This window comes from Chenopodium album, chromosome 8 (assembly GCF_948465745.1).
Source record: "Chenopodium album chromosome 8, dcCheAlbu1.1, whole genome shotgun sequence".
NCBI lineage: Eukaryota > Viridiplantae > Streptophyta > Magnoliopsida > Caryophyllales > Amaranthaceae > Chenopodium > Chenopodium album.
In genome coordinates this window covers 65268054-65282667 of record NC_137841.1, presented here as the reverse complement: position 1 = coordinate 65282667, position 14614 = coordinate 65268054, and the positions used below count along the sequence as shown (strand labels likewise).

General features: G+C 30.3%; 1 protein-coding gene across 1 annotated transcript; it reads right to left on the bottom strand.

Moving 5' to 3' along the window:
• Nucleotides 1–9133: 9133 nt before the first annotated feature.
• On the bottom strand, nt 9134–13713 carry LOC145556280 (uncharacterized). Its single transcript, XM_081617932.1, has 2 exons — nt 13462–13713; nt 9134–9749 (listed from the first exon to the last, which is right to left on the bottom strand). The coding sequence occupies exons 1-2, from the start codon at nt 13627–13629 to the stop codon at nt 9198–9200; spliced, it is 720 nt and encodes a 239-aa protein (XP_081474058.1). The 5' UTR covers nt 13630–13713; the 3' UTR covers nt 9134–9197.
• Nucleotides 13714–14614: the final 901 nt, after the last annotated feature.

Sequence of the window (14614 nt, the reverse complement as noted above, 5' to 3'; positions counted from 1 at the left end):
GAGTCGCCAACAAGTTTTTTGAGGAACTTGTAAACCATCACGAGGTGAAGGTTACACCCCTTAACGATCCAAGAGATCGTCAACTCCATAAGGTCATGAACCAAATAAGGGTTCGGGGATGAAGGTACAAATCCAACCTAAAAGAGATTGAACCTGCCCTAATAATAGGCCTCTACTTTATTCTGCTCGTATTCATGTGCGCTTTCTGATTAACATACAATCAATAGGATTAACCCTAAACCTGTTTAATCTATGTTGGTTGAATTTAATGCACAAATAAACTATTATTGGCGATCACTTGAATTATAATCACAATTAACCTAACAAGATTATTAATATCTTATTAAGCGTGGTTGCAAGTACCAAATTCCCTTTAAAAATGCATAAAAAGGTGATCAAGCAATAACAATAAATATCAAGCAACATAATAAATAATCAATATCATGAATAATAATTATAATAATAATAATAATATCAATCATAATCATGTTAAAGCATAGCAAGATCCTAGGCATGATACTAACAAGATTAATAACAAACCCTAGCATGTCACTAAGCAATAAAAATCAAATCTTTAACCCTAACATGATACTAACAATCATAAATATTAGGAAGAATATAGGAAGCATCGTACTTTTAATCATACTTAATATTAAAGTTACCCTAGACATGATACTAGGAATTAAAATAACAATCTAAGCATGATATCTACATCATAAATCAATTAATCAATAAAGTACTTACTTGGATGCCTCGTACCTCTTTCTAATAACAAAATACACGCGTTAGTAACTTCAAGGAAAATAATAATCAAAACAATTAAATTAAATAATTGAAATAGAGATTTGGGACCAAACCCTCAGAAATTAAAACCTTTCACGCCTAGGGCGAAGGCAACTTCGAATATGGCTAGGTGTTTCAAGATCTAATGAATGCGGAATTTTGTATGAAAAAGTAAAGTTTAGAAAAGAATACTAAAGAATTAATGTTATTGAAAATTGATGAATGAATGATGTAGATGATGAATGAAGAGAATTAATGAATGGTAATTGATGAATAAATTGTGAATGAAGAGAGTTGATGATCGATGATGCTTGTTGATGAATGATGAAGATAGTTGGTAATTGGTGAAGATAGTTGATGATTGGTGAAGATAGTTGATGATTGGTGAATGAAAACGGAGTATTTGATACGATATTTATAGAGAAAATCATCCAAAAAAGATAATTTATCAAAACAGAGTCTGAAGACCGAAAACCAACCTTGGCGCCGGGACCAGTGGCTAGCGCCAGGCGCCAATGGCTGGCGTCTGGCGCCAATCTTGATTCCAGGCGCCAAGGCCTGGGGTTGGACGCCAAATTGGAATTCAACGTGCTTTCGAAAATCTGATAAATTTCCCGTACGGGAAGATAAAATAATATAATTTCAGTCGAAAATGCTATTTGATCTAATTAAAACTCTTAAGAGTCCTAATTAAATTAGGAATGAAAAGAACCTTCTAGAATGTTCTAGAAGACTAAAACCATTCCTAATTGCATTAGGAATGATAAATCATATTAGGCCCTCCCCTAGATCATTGGGCCGTACATAAAGCTCAAACCGGGCCCAGTTTAGTAAATTGGCCATAACTTCCTCAATATTCATCGGAATTGGGCTTATAATATATCGTTGGAAAGGTCTTTGCAAGCCCCATCCAACTATACCATTATTGGACCCATATTATGGACCAACCAAACTGGATTGGCTGTTTTCTTAAAATAAAGTTTTCAAAAACAGGGAGAAAAGAAAAGAAATAAAACTTTCCGCTACACTAAACCTTTCCACACTTTCGTTTCATTCGATTATGATTCGACGTGAAAGGCACTCATCACTGGATTTGGTTTTGGGGAGACACAAATGGGTGTCTACAGTTAGATATTCCTAGCTATTGTCTATATATATTGTAATGTGATGATCGAATATGAAAGATGGGAAAATACAATGGAAAAATACAGAGAACTATTTCCCCCAATATTTTAACACGATACTTTATCTGTACATATATAATATATTATGAACATTATGAAATTAAGGTGGTATGCTCTGTATAACGCACTCCTTGTTCTTTTTTTTGGTCAAAATAATAATATATTTAACAAAATTTAAGTTTTAATCATATAAAATGTAAAAATGAAAAGTAATAATCCCATCTTTGCTCTATCTTCCCCTAACAATCTCACTTTTCGATTATTCCAAAACAATCCCACTTTTTGTCCCAACCTGTCGGGGGAAAAACAAGCAATTTTACTAGAACGGAGGAAGTTTATTAAATTTGAAATTATTTTTACTGAAATGAAAATATTTTTACCGAATTGATTTTTTTAATTGATTATCTATTATATATCTTCTTTAAGACTAATAATTTTTACTAAATTGGAATAATTTTTATTGTATTGAAATTATTTTTGCTAAACTAAATTAATTTTACTGAATTGAAATTATTTTTACTATTTTTTTAAAAGGTGAAGTGAGTAGACCATTAGTGGTTTAAGGCATGTTCTGATAGACTGAACTGAGCTTAGCTGAACTGAACTTATTGGAGCTGAATTGAACTGAACTGAATATATTATGAGAGAAGGAAATTAATAACTATACTGAACTGAAAATAAGCTGAAGAGAACAAGCACTTAGTCATTAATGCACAATTCAATTTGTAGAGCATTGCCCACATGTCAACTCTCAAATCAAGAACTTAGCTACCAAGAAAAGAGTAATTGAAATATTATTATAGGCTTATAGCCTATTAAATAAATTTATTAGATAATAAAAACTTTGGTATACATTTGATATACAGTATTATTACTGTACATCAAGATATTTTTTTGTTGAATTTAGGGTAACTTTTATCCTTACGACTTAAATAATTTTTATTATAGTTGGGTAACTTTCATTCATTATAGGGTAAATTTTGAGCATTTTAAGGTAACTTTGAAACAGATGTACAATATTTTATTGTACACCCGATTTTTTTAAATGTTTCTCCCTACATACATTGTGCCAAAGTTTCGTTAAATAAATTTTTTAAATAGATCAAAATGTAAAGCAAGTCTAACTTTCAAAAAATGGAGAAATTATATGGGATAAGGCTCTTCCCAAATGTATTGGAAGTATCACATAAAATTGTAGCCACATCTAATCCTACTTTAAAAAAATTAATACGAAGTACAAAGTTTTACTCCCTTCGTCCCCTTTTGTTTGCCGCTTTTGCCATTTTGAGTGCGACTAAATGTTTGTCATATTTCATAATTTCATAATTATTAAGATACATAAAAAGACTTTTATACTCTTATTTTTTTTGTTCTTATTAAGTCCTCTTTCTATTTTACCCTAACAATTGCCATAAAAATTGTGCCAATTTTTGACTAATTTAATGTTTTACACTCTTGAATCTCAATTTGTCTTTTTCATGTACTTTAATTACTTTTTAAATTGAAAATGTCTCTTTCTTAAGCACTTTTATTACTTTATTGGTTGAGAATTTCATTTTCCATATATACTTTCATTACTTCACATTTTCCACCTTGATTCTCGTGATTTTCCTTCAAAAGTTACAAACAAAAGGGGATGGAGGGAGTATTTTATTATGAGGTAAACTATATTAATGAAAAGTTTTAAACAATAATTCCATATTTGCGTGACCTATTCAACAGGTAATCTTTGCGTAATTTAAGAACGAACCAACCTTTTACTCCTATTTCTCAAACAAACATTACACTACATTCGTTAAATATTAGTTGCAACTTTGGGATATTTTATATCTCACAAATAATACCTCAAAGTTGCAACTAATAATTAACGGAGGTAGTACTTTTTTTTTTTTTACCTAAAACTCGTTTAACAGGTTATTATTTTTTAGTCAATCAAAGCCTTAGGGCCTATTCTCTTACGTTGAAATTCAGTTCAGTTCAGTTCAGTTCAGTTCAGTTCAGCTCAGTTCAGTTCAGTTCAGTTCAGCTCAATTCAGTTCAATTCAGCTCCTAATTTTCTTCTCTTATAAAATATTCATTTCATTTCAGTTCAGTTCAGTTCAGTTCAGCTCAGCTCAATTCAGTTCAGTTCAGATCAGTTCAATTCAGTTTAGTTCAGTTCAGTTCAGCTGAGTTCAGTCAATGAGAACAGGCCCTTAATCTCTTAAGTGGGATCACCTCCATGAACCAAAAGTGATTATTTTTTAATCTTTTCATATAATTAAATAAAAAAAAATAAATAAAATTAACCTTTCCCAGCCACCCCCACCCCTCCATTTTCCCCACCTCTGTTTCCCTGCCCGATTTTCAGGTGTAGGATGCAACAGTGGAGAACGGATGGTGGGTGGGTGGAGTTTAGGTGAGTTTTTTTGTTAACGTGGTGAGGCGGTGGTGGTAGGGATGGGTATAAATAGGTGGTGAGGGGTTATTCCGGGATTGGTTTCAAGAAAAGGGTGGTTGACAGGTGGGTCAATGGCCAGTGGGTGTGGTTGCGGCAGAGGAGAAGGGAGTAGTGGCGGAGCCAGCAGGGAATAAGGGGGGACAGCTGTTCCCGCACTTCAAAAAAAAAAAAACTCTTAGCTTAAAACCATAATTAAGTGGTATATTACATCTTATCAAATGAGACGGTGTAGTGGTGACTACTAGTGAGGGCTTTGAGTTTCTATTCAAGGGATCCAGTGTTCAAAGTTCAAACCTTGCTAGAGGCTTTTTATTTTTTTATTTTCCAATTTTACCTTATAGGGAGCATGTACTAAATACAATGGAATTTACGAAGTAGAATTTTAATAACAAATAATCTTGCATCATTCACCCATCCACAATCTGACAACCATAGGATCAAAACTTATAAACATGATCTTTAATAAATTATACATGGTACCAAGGGCTTGTTCTGTTCAACTTAATTTCTGTTCAGTTTACTTCAGTTTCTAATATTTTTTCTCTCATAAACAATCCATTTCAGCTCTATTCAGTTCAGTTTAATTCAGTTCAGTGAAGTTCAATTGTTTTCAGTAAATCAGACATGCTTCAAGTGATACTCGCAATTTATGTGGCCAAATGTTTTTAAAACTTTGACCATGAATGTCTCTAGAATTATGTCTAGTATAAGAATAAAATTATCGTGGGAGGTTTATTTGGATTCTTCAATTTGTTATATATTCACGGAATATCAGTTGCTTTTTTTTTTTAGACAAACTACAAATGTGAATGATGAATCGACTCCAAAATCTCCTGAAATTGAGAGAGAAGCTCTAACCATTTAAGCTATTGGTTGTTACATTATAATTTCAAATGATATTAAGTAATGTTAAAATATATCCTATCAAATAACACATGTAAGTGTCCCACATTAGTTGAACAAGAGAGAGTTAATCACTTCATAAGGCTAAGAGGCTATTCCTCCACTGCCATACAATTCTGGTGTAGAGAATTAGAGAAGCAGGGCAATAATGTTGACAAGAATCATTAGGATTACAAGTTTTTAGGTAAATTTTGTGAAATTGAAGTTGTGTGGGCAATCCGATTGACTTGCGTTTTTAGTTGAAGAAGTTGTTTTCACTCTACAACTTCAAAATAAATTTCGTGGCAGATATAGTATGGTCCATATTGTTTGGAGGTTGGACTCTTCTAGAAGGTATTATAATAATCTTTAGTGGGCTGGACTAAGTTAGAATGTTGCTATCTTTTTCTTTAAATTAATGATGGCCCAGTAGGCCAAAACTTACTAATACAACACTTAAACACCATATTATAGTTATGTAATTTGATATTTTATTTTATTTATTTATTCATTTTCATAGAGCAATTGAATAATAAATAAAGAATTGCAAATTCTTTTAAGCCTACTTTGAATACTTCTCCTACACCGTTTGTAATTTTCCAACGGTTCTAGATTTCTAGACTATAAAAGAGATATCATAACATTGTGTAGCTGTTGTATAAAAAATCTTATACCACGCAACAAATGTGTAGGTGTTTTCTTGTGTTTTGATGAACAAGTTGCTATTTCATCCATCCTTATCAAAGAGGTAATCATGTATTATTCAGGCAGCAAATTATTTTCAACTAATAATTCAAGTATGTGTTAAATTAGATAGTGGAAACACCATTATTATCATCCCATCCTTATTTAACTCAAATAAAAGATAATAATCCACTAATTAAGCTATTGAATTATCCTTGAAATTAAAAATCACCTTAGGACTTGTTCTCTTCAGCTTATTTTCAATTCAGTTCAGTACAGTTCAGCTCCAATAAGTTCAGTTCAGTTCAGCTTCAATAAGTTAAGTTCAGTTAAACTCAATTCAGCAAATCAGAACAGTCCCTTAGTTCCCACTCATTTGGTAAACTCGATCGGTACATGTATGTTTATGCTATAATCTCTAATTTACTTTGATAATTAAGTGTAAGTACAATCTTAAAGTATATAACCAATCCTGGGCTTTAACCATAAGATTAAACTTTTAATTGAGATGATTTTCTAATATGGTATTAAGAGACAATGTGATAAGGTCACATGTTCAAATAAATTTCATCCACCTCTCTTTTCAAGTGGAATAATTCGTGTTGGGTATGAGGAGGCTCATGCTGCTTCCACATTTCAATTCCAAAGGGCTCCTCTCATGTGAGGAAGCGTGATAGAGTAGATATATAACCGATCTTAAACTTTAACCATTAGATTAAACTTTTGATTGAGATGTGCCTCTAAACATACAAAGTGCGCTCCAAAAAAAGAAGAGATAAATAAGTAAACAAATTAGTGTACTCGCGAACTGAAGAATTTCATAACTGGACTAAATTAAACAGTATGATACAGTTGCAATGCAAGCATGTCATTGATACTATGGTACCATAAGAATTAATAAGGTAAAAGTGTTCTTGTTGTGAAAAAATGTATACTTGTGTAAGTATATGTATACCTTCAGAGTAGTTCTTCAAGTTCTTTGGGCAATTTTTGGAATTTGTTTGATTTGGGAGTTGGCCTTGGCTTGTTGGTTAGTGTTTGTTTCTAAAGGATTATCTTGGTGTAATCCCAATATTAGCTAAGTAGTGTAATGGATGATCATTCCATTGTTTTGGAATTTTTTTTTTAATCTGAGCATGCTCCCCACAAAAAAAAGTTTAAATTTCATTGTATGTCCACTATAGTTTCATCCTATGAGAAAAGGCTGAGGTTACTCACAATGAAGGGTGTCGATGAGTCAATTAAAGAGGTACTTCCTCTATTATTTTAAGTGTCCTACTGAGATGTGCACATAGTTTTAGGCAAAAGGATGATATAATATATAAACGGGTTGGTTAGGAGTACAAAATTTGAAAAGTAAGTAGGAGAAATTTAAATGGGGGACCATAGGTATAAAATAATGGCGAGTCAAAAGAAAGAGAGCGAGATAAAATATAAAATGAGTGAGTTTTTTTTTAAATATCGTAATGTGACACTTAAATAAAAATGATCATTTTTTAAAAGTGAGGCACTTAAAAAATACCAAGAGACCAGAGTATTTATATGTTGTAATTGTGAGACCTAGATAGACCAAGTTAAAGTGACTCAATCGAGCTTGTTTGACTAACCTTAACCGTTCTTTATCCAAACCCTACTCAAGTTAAATAGACTCAATTTTGTTTGACAAACCATTGCAAAAGTTACTCTTCTCGTTTTAACTACTAGTCAAAGGTGGTGGTGCTTAGTGCACCAAGCTATATAATTAGTGTTATTGAAATGAACTTTGCCTAATTTTAATTGGCTAGCTTAGCTTTTATTCAACTTAAGGTGCAATACTATACAAAACCTTACATTTGCCATTATGACAAGTGTTGAAGTGTATGGAAATGGAAATTTTAGGTTCATTATGTCGGTTCTTGCATCGTGTATGTGTATAGACGAAATCTTAGACCTCAAAGTAGCTATTTAGATTGTATATATTAACCTTTTTAGTGTATGTGTATTGTGTATTGTGTATGAAGTCTTAGTATATATATACGAAAAATGTATTTTTTTTTATTTTTATTTTAAACAAGATAAGAAGAAATAAAGAGGAAGTTCTCCTCACAAGGAGAATTTCTAATGTGAGACGAAAAAATATAATTATTTAATGTATTTGTACGAGTACAATCTAGTAATCTACAAGTATTATTACATATGATGTATAGGTGAACAACAACAACAATGGTAATAATAGTAATAAAAGTCATGTGACATCATAGCATGTCACGTTAGTCAAAATATAATGGCTTGAAAGCATGAAAGCTTAGCACTAAGAGTCTACTCATATTGCAATATATTTAGCTTATTATTTGGCTTTATCATTAAAAAGCTTATCAAAAAGAATACTAGATTACATTGTGCTTTATGAGATGGACCAAAAATGTCACTCTCTTAGCCAAACCATTAAAATTTAAAAAAAAAGATGTTTTCAAAATTTCCGTCAAACTTAAAACTTTTACATTAACCAATTATTTCCACATCTATTACTTTTCATTGTTCAAGCTTTTCCTAAATAAAGAAGTTCATTGTACTATTTCCTTTTGTTCATGTTTCATTATCATTGTAATTTGTAAATATATACCATGTTGTATGGTTGAATCTATTTTAAAGTGTAAGAATATTCATTTTATTTGGAAAGAACACAAATGGCCTTCAATAATATGATTGCTAGATACTCTATTATATTCAATAATTCACTCATTAATAATTGTAATTTATTAGACATAATATTACATGCATTATGGATGATTATTAACAGATTTAAATCTAATAATTATGTAGCTAAGTAGTGTTATTAGAAAATTTATCGTCATGACATATATATTATGTACACTACTCATGATAATTAATGTGCTACAAAGTACTTGCACGATTGATATTTAGGTATTACTTATCAAACTTGTCAAAAAAAAAAAAAAGTATTACTTATCAAAGTTCTTGTCAACAACTTATATACCTCTTTAAAATAACATAATTGCACAGCGTACTGTAAGCTAAGCTTTCACTAAAAAAGCAATAAAATTCATGAGCACTTTCAAATTTTCTTGGAGATAAATACTCATAATTCAATATAAATAACCTAGCTTGTCTTTTATAGGTACAATCACATCGATCAAAAGTACAAAGAGATAAAACAAACTTTATCAAATATTATCGATCTCATTTCATATATTTCGCAATTAATTAACATAGAATCAAATTATTCAAACAGACAAGAAATCCTCACGAGTCATCTCATGATCTCCTTTGCCCAAATCATCATCAAACTCAAAAACAATATCTAGATTGTAAAATATAGGAACTAAGGCAACTGAACAAAGGAAAACTAGGACAGGCCCAAAAATCCAAAGCAAAAGTGGTAGGGCAGCATAAAAAAGCCTATTTCCAACAATGTTTAACACAAACCCTTTCTCCAATAATTCACACACATAACTTGGTGGAATTTTAGCAGCTATTAGGTCATGTTGAGGTGTATTAATCAAGAAATTAACTTGATTAATGAACCTAATTGATAATGAGTGGCACATAAATGAGAACAAGAAGATGAGGAGCAAGGTCACATATTTGAGAGCCATCATGAACTCGCCGTGTGCACCATACACGGTGTCGTTTAACGGTTTCTTGATGCTGTATGTGCTACTTAAGATGGCTGCTAAGCCTGAGCAAAGGAGGATGGAAGTGGTGGCCATTAGGGTTGATCCCATGATTGTGTTCCTTATTGTTTGGACGGCTAGGATGTTCTTCTTTTCATTGTCCTGCATGCAAACGTGTACACCATCAATTTTCATGAATGATTGCATATCTTATATAAATAGAGAATAGGTCATACACATTAGACATCACACATGTCCATAGAAAAAGGAAATAATTAAAAGAATTAACTTCGATAGTGTGTGGAATAAAGTTATATGGCCTTACGTAATGACTACACCAAATTTAACTATAAGTGTGTGGAATAAAGTTATATCTTATAACCCCGTACATGAATAATTACTTCGGTAGTGTGGAATAATATTGATATTACATTATCATGTAGCATTTTATAATGTAATTGCAGATGTATTTATCAATCTTGACGCAATACATGCAATAAGTCAATAACTAACAATTTCTTAATATATATATGCATGTCATTAAAAGAAGACAATCTTATGAAACTAATATAAAATAGAGTAATTCCAAAAACAATGGCCTAGTGCTACAACCATTTCAAGGATTTTCAACAATTAAATAAATAATATATAATACCTTTTTTTTAAGGGAAAATAACAACACCTTATATATGCTTCAATAAATCGACAACAAACCCAAACTTTGTTAAAGAGATTACGCACATAAGGCCATAAAATCTATTAAAACAACGTGAAATTGGAAAGAGACAATGTAACAATTACGTGACGTGAATGTTGAACCTTTGATAAGTGAAGATAATGTTGGTAGTTTTTATTAAATAGGATTAACCAATTAGTATGAGAAGATGTGAGCATGTAATATAAAGTAATAACATATTTGCATTATAATTGGACGAGTCATAATACACTTTATTTTGTTGAGCCATTTACCTATGTTATAAAAGTTTATGTCACAAGCATTATTATGAAACATTTATTGGGTTACATTGGAAGAAAAATACGCGAAGGTTAAGGTTAATTAGGACAATTACTTAATTGTATGATTTTTGGTTGTAACAAAGCTTATTTTTATTGGTTATTGAGTAAATATAGAGTAATACACATCTAATATATACAATAATATTACATTGGAATGGAAGTATATATATGTTTGTGAAGATATAACTTTTTCTCAATTTTTAAGGACCATTATTATGTATTGAGTACCTAAGAATATAGTGGCCTAATTTTTTTTAAAAACTTTTAAATTATCCAATGCTAAATACGAAGTAATTATTAATTAAGTAATTATAGAAATGCTGAAAGAAGATATGTAACTTGAAGATCTCTAGCAATGCGTAAGCCATCGTACGCTTTAAAAATGTAGCAAGCGTCAAAGCACGAAAGTAAATTTACAAATTAAACTCATCATTGTCATAGTACACTTTGCTAAAATTGTTTGTAAATGACCTTAATCAATCAGAAAGTTTGAGTTCACTTATTTGATTGATTGATGAACAAGTATAATTATTTGTAACCTTTTTTTTTTTTTTTTTGAAAACAATTATTTGTAACCTTAGCTCCAATCTCGAATTGAAATTAAATTGACATTACTTCTTTTCTTAAAAACTATCCCATAATATAAATCTTTATTAAAATTGAGCATTTTAGATTAATTGATTAAGTACACGTGTCAAGGCCAATCAGGTCGTCTTACAAGTTTAGAATAAGACAACGGATGGCAAGCCTAAGGTATATATGAACCAAATTTTTTTCTCTTTTACCCTCATTTATCTTCTCAAATCGCCACCACCACAACACTACCACCCATGATTTCCACATCCTTAGACCACTATAACATGGAAAGAGAGAAGGGGACAAAAGAGAATTATCATAGTTATTTAAATTCTGATTTAAATCTTATAATCAATCATATGATTTTACGATTTATGTATGTCCATATATACGATTTGATTTTTAATTCTAACTTTATTACAAGTTTAAAAGATGCTTACGAAATCATTTATAAACATATATTGTCAATTATTGATTGCTTGATGGGTAAACAACTACTTCCTAATTTTAAGAAGTTTTTAGTTTATAATTTTTATGTTTAATTAAATTTGGATATGACGTTTTAATTATAAATGTCCTTATAATCGTAATTTTATGATTCGATTTTGAATCATACCTTTGTCGATTTAAAATAGAATCTCAATTTTGATAACTTTAACGAGGATTACTAGTTAATGCATTGATGGTATTGTGGGTTAAGTGGGGCATATGGTGGAATAACAAGTGATCGAGACAAGATAGGGTATATCCTTAATTTAAAAATTAAACATATTATATTAAGAAAAAAAAATCTCGAAGAAAATAGATACAAGTGGTTGATTACCTAAGTTTACCTAAGCACAAACTAAAATTATGATTATCTATTTGTAACTACACTAATTTCATTCTTTCTATGTATTCTAAGTATTTAACCATATTTAGCAATGTAGAAAATTTAATTAAATTTGTTAAAACACCTTTACACTTGTATAACACTTTGTATTATTGTATAAGTTGTTAAACATCCTTAAATGGCGCGCCAAAATGCGTGCAAACAACTACTAGCTAACTATAAACCGTTATCATCATCACCACCTCACAACGACAGTAGGTATTAGCCGTCTTAATGTTTCATATTGCATGCTTTTTTTCTTTCTTTTTTTTTTTCTTAATATATAAATATTATTATAGTAAGTATATAGTTGTAACACTCGTGTACATGCATTATTAGTTTATTATTCATTCTATTTATGAAATATGTTTTCGTGTACGCATGATAATATCATTTTCATAGGTAAATATCACATTTTATTTACCAAGTTTTCACGAGATTAGTTTTGTTGTTCTTAAATGTCTTTTCTTTTCCTCATGTATAATCAACATACACATGGAACTTGTGTTTGTGATGATGTCTAGTTGTTATATTAGGCAAGGTAATATAAGTTCAAACGATACGTAACCAAACAAGAAATGAAAACTTGTTACACAAGGATGGAGATGCATTGCCTTAGAATTAGTGTGCTACAAAAAAAATATGCTTCATACATGAGATGTTCTCGTTTTTATTTTTAGTTACTACAGAACTATAATACTGTAAAAAAAAAGTCAAGGTAAGATATAGTAACACCTCATACGGAGTCATTATTACTGTATATATTTCATAAAAAGTTGATGAAATAGCTTATTTTAGTAATTAAATTATTTTAAATAATGATAACACCAAATCATACGTGTTAAATTATTAGAAAAAAAAAAGTTTCGAGTATAGGTCTTCATCATAGTTAATATAATTAATTAACCAATTTAAAAGAGTGCAATGGAGTTCAAATTCACCCAGAGTTAGTTAACTCTTCTAATGATATGCTTCTTAAACGAAAAAAAAGGCTAACTAATTGGTCAAGAATATAATTTAATTAATTAAGTACAAATGAAAAAATTTATACACACTTTAGTAACCACTCACACATAGGATTTAATCTTTCTTTCCCATGATTACTTCTTTTTTATGTTGATTAATTAAATTATAGATCAACTTCTACACAATTTAAATTTTTTTCACCCAAGTAATCCAACCCAAGGTTAGTTAGCTTACTTAACCATCTAGAAATTTATGAAAATTTAACATGAAATCTTTATCATTTTCACCAAGCACAACAAAAACTTCAATTGAATGTAATAAATTTAGCATTAATATATATAGTTATCTACTCATTAAAAATCACTTCCAATCAAATCGGATATCTATTTAATATGGGTAAATATAGATCATCCAATGAGTCACGGATGTAGAATTATAACTTACCTTCATAATGGCCGCAACCCAATATCTTCTTGCATGAGAATTGGTGCCGATGATAGTAGAGAGGGGCTGAGTTCGAACCTTATTCCATATCCATATATGATATATAGTCAAAACCAAGAAACTCAAAGGCACCAATAGCAAATCCAAATAACATTTTCTCCATTCCATCTCTCTTCAATATGATAATTATTTGCCCTCTCTTTTATTTATTGTAATATAGTTTATAAACAAGAATGTTTGAAATGCTTTTTATTTTCTACTACTTAGTTAAGTTTATAAGTAGAGGAATATATATAGTGTGTATATACTCGTGGAATGAAATGTACGTGGACGTGTTTGAATAAGATGTGCAATTTGCAAAAACATGATGAAAAAGACTAAAACATATAAATAAAGGTGAGTACAAAGAAATAAACAAACCACTTTAAAAATTTTTTTAAAAAAATTAATAAATAAAGGTGTGTGACGGGCTTTATATCCTTTACCTACTAAATAAGCAACATGATAAATCAATTATGTGGAACTTGTCTCATTCTCCCACTTTGTTAGGTCGACCATATTATATTTCACAAGTAGCTAATAGTATTGCTCATAAATTTTAATGGATATATGTACATTATGCATGCATGCCAATTTTGAAATAGCATACATAATATTATGAATAAATAATTAAGAGCTTATGCTTAGTACAAAATTGGAAAAATTAACCGTAACAACACTAACTATACATAAGGTGCATACAACAACTAAATAACGAACACATTTGATTTGGTGTTAAAATTACAAAAAATCATTGATTAAGAGAAGATAAAAAGGATAGGAATGATCACTACTTTTAAAAGATGGAATAAACTAATAAGTTAAGGGAGTATTTGGAAACCTCTTTTGTGTTAAATTGTTTTAATTAATATTTACATTTTCTTTTGTTTTAACACTTATTGTTAGACTATATAAATATGTAAATATTTATATTGTACATAATTAGCATTGTATATTTGTAAACCCTAATACCCAATGGGTATATATACTGGCGCATAACAATAATATGCCTCCAAGGAGAATTCTCCCATCTTACATGGTATCAGATTCAAACGATCTTCGCCCTCTTTTTTACCCTAATCTCCTTCACCATGGTCGTTGATGCACCATACAC

Bases quoted from the DNA above. Each gene is read 5' to 3' on its own strand.
- LOC145556280 (XM_081617932.1), bottom strand. From the start codon at position 13,629: ATGGAATGGAGAAAATGTTATTTGGATTTGCTATTGGTGCCTTTGAGT. The intron at 9,750-13,461 runs GTAAGTTATAAT...GTTTGCATGCAG, and splicing joins GGGTTGCGGCCATTATGAAG to GACAATGAAAAGAAGAACAT.